The 2,500-nt window shown below is 38.4% G+C and overlaps 1 protein-coding gene across 4 annotated transcripts in view; it reads right to left on the bottom strand.

Annotated features, from left to right (window-relative positions):
* The window catches only part of LOC143284715 (uncharacterized), a 64,472-nt gene that overhangs the window by 2,954 nt on the left and 59,018 nt on the right, over positions 1-2,500 (bottom strand). For all 4 annotated transcript variants that reach the window (XR_013055600.1, XM_076591651.1, XM_076591654.1 and 1 more), the window contains one exon: positions 1,040-1,140. Coding sequence is in view for 3 of the 4 variants with exons in the window: in XM_076591651.1 (XP_076447766.1) it covers positions 1,040-1,140 (101 nt within the window). In the remaining variant the exon portion in view is untranslated. The remainder of the gene's footprint in view (positions 1-1,039; positions 1,141-2,500) is intronic.

Genomic DNA, 2,500 nt, shown 5'->3' with positions numbered 1-2,500 from the left:
TTTAACATCCTCATAGTCAAATTAGACTCAAATTCAACTTCAGCAATGGAAACATCAATTCCACAGTTTCTGTGTGTGTTTTTTGTTGTTGGTTTTTTTCTTGTTGTTGTTGTTGTTGTTTTGTTTTTGTTTTAGAATATTTCAATGACATTTCTTCATAACACAATGAACACTTAATCAATTCCACAGTTTAAAAAAAGAGATTACTGAAAAGATGTTAAACTTCGTCGTCGTCTTCTTCTTCTTCTTCTTCTTCTTCTTTAACTCTGTGAAGAGCCATTGGGGCGATTGTAGAACAGACGAACTGTTCACCAGATTCCTCCAGGTCTGTCAGATTGTGTGTCAAAGCCTGGGTTGTTTATTTGTTTGTTTGTTTTGTTGTTGTTGTTTTTGTCTTCCCTTCAATATTTCTCCCTCAACGGTTCTTCCTTCCTTGGAGGGTTGCTTCAGCTACGACATTGGATCTTCGTTACACGTAAGATATTATCATAATAAGATTGATTTTTTTTTTTTTTAAGATTGTGTGTTTGAAATGACATACCATGACTGTGATGTAAGACGAGAGAATCAGAATGAAAACAGTCGTTGCATGCAACAACAGCACAAAAATAACAATGAAGATGATGATAGTACTACTACGAATACGAATACAACTAAGAATACTTCTATTACTACTACCACGACTGCTGCTGCTACAACTACTACTACTATTACTGCTACAATTACTACTACTTCTATATTCACCATTGTAATAACAACCGCAATAACAACAAGACAACAATGAAGAGGAGGAGGAGGAGAAGGAGGAGCAGCAGCAGCAGAAAAAGAAGAAGAGGAAGAAGAAGAAGAAGATGATGATGACGATGATGATGATGATGATGACGATGATGATGATGACGATGATGATGATGATGATGACGATGATGATGATGATGGTGTTGGTGGTGATGATGAATAACAATAATCATTGTTCTTCTCTTTCTGCCTCTTCTCATCATCATCATCATCATCATCATCATCATCATTATCATGCACTCACTGGTTCTGGAGAGGGACCGTGGCCGATGAGGTCTTCAAAGCGTCGCCGAGTCTCACGTGCTCTGTCACTTTGCGGACCTGTTCCCACTCTGTGCTCCAGATCTGTAGCACACACACACACACACACACACACACACACACACACACACACACACACACACACGTCAGATTTTAAATGGTGGTCTGGGTTCTAGTATTTCGAGTGAGACGATCAATCGTTTTTTTGCTGCGTGGAGCAAGCATTTGACACGCGTAAAAGAAAACGTTTTGATCAGAAGGTTTACCCTGACATAACTATGTTGAAGATATGAAAAGAAACAGTTGGTAGGGAAGTGATGCTGACATGTGAACTGACAAAAAAAAGGGGGGGTCGGGGGGGGGGGGGGGCGGGCTAGAGGCTGTATTTGAGAAAAGCGGCTCGAATTTCTTACACAGTTATTGATAATGCAGTGAAATGACAAATTAATCCAAATTAAACGTACCAAAATTGTGCATCCCTAACAAACACAAAGAAAAGGAAAATACATAACCAGTAAGTAAAACCTCTATCAAGCTTGTTATTGTCATTATCATTATTATCAGTAGTAGTAGTAGTAGTAGTATATAATAATACCACTACTACTACTAATAATAATAATAATGATGATGATGATGATAAATTGATTTTTTTCTTTTTTTATCAGTCAAATATGAAATCTCTCCTTTTTTTTCTTCTTTTTTTTTCGTTTGTTTCGTAAATTCCTGGCCCGAGTTATTTATTTCAAGACAATCTAAAAACATATTTCTACAACAATTACAAACGTATAAAATAAAAAGGTTTTTATCTCTCTTTTTTTTCTACCAATGCCCGATAGAATTTATCTTCACTACAATGTTACAGACATTCTGTTATTATCACAGACACATTGGTCTTTTCGACATGAAGGGGGAAAAAGACAAAAGTGAGACCGGAAAATTAGAAGTCGTTCAGAAGCCGTTCTTTTAAATCAAACCCGTACTACCAAGGAAGTTTAATTGGATTTATTGTTCCGTCGGTCTGAAGTGGTTTCTCTCTCTCTCTCTCTCTCTCTGTGTGTGTGTGTGTGTGTGTGTGTGTGTGTGTGTGTGTGTGTGTGTGTGTGTGTGTTCGTCTTCAGTTTAACGTCTTTCCACTTGAAGTGATATTAGACGAGAAAAAAAAAACGGAAAAAAAACCGTGGGGGTAGGGTTTGTGGGAGGGGGGTGGGGGGTAAAAGTGTGTGTATGTGTGGAGGGTGAATAGGGAGAGACAACGCTAGGGAAAATGGAAACGTTATAAACGCCAACATCAAACAACTATAACAAATGTCCTCTGTGTGTGTGTGTGTGTGTGTGTGTGTGTGTGTGTGTGTGTGTGTGTGTGTGTGTGTGTGTGTGTGTGTGTGTGTGTGTGCGTGTGTGTGACTGAAACCTGACTGAATGACACAGGAAACGAATGATGAGC

Source organism: Babylonia areolata, chromosome 8 (assembly GCF_041734735.1).
Source record: "Babylonia areolata isolate BAREFJ2019XMU chromosome 8, ASM4173473v1, whole genome shotgun sequence".
Lineage (NCBI taxonomy): Eukaryota > Metazoa > Mollusca > Gastropoda > Neogastropoda > Buccinidae > Babylonia > Babylonia areolata.
The sequence above is the reverse complement of the archived record's forward strand: the minus strand, read 5'-3'. Positions and strand labels throughout refer to the sequence as shown.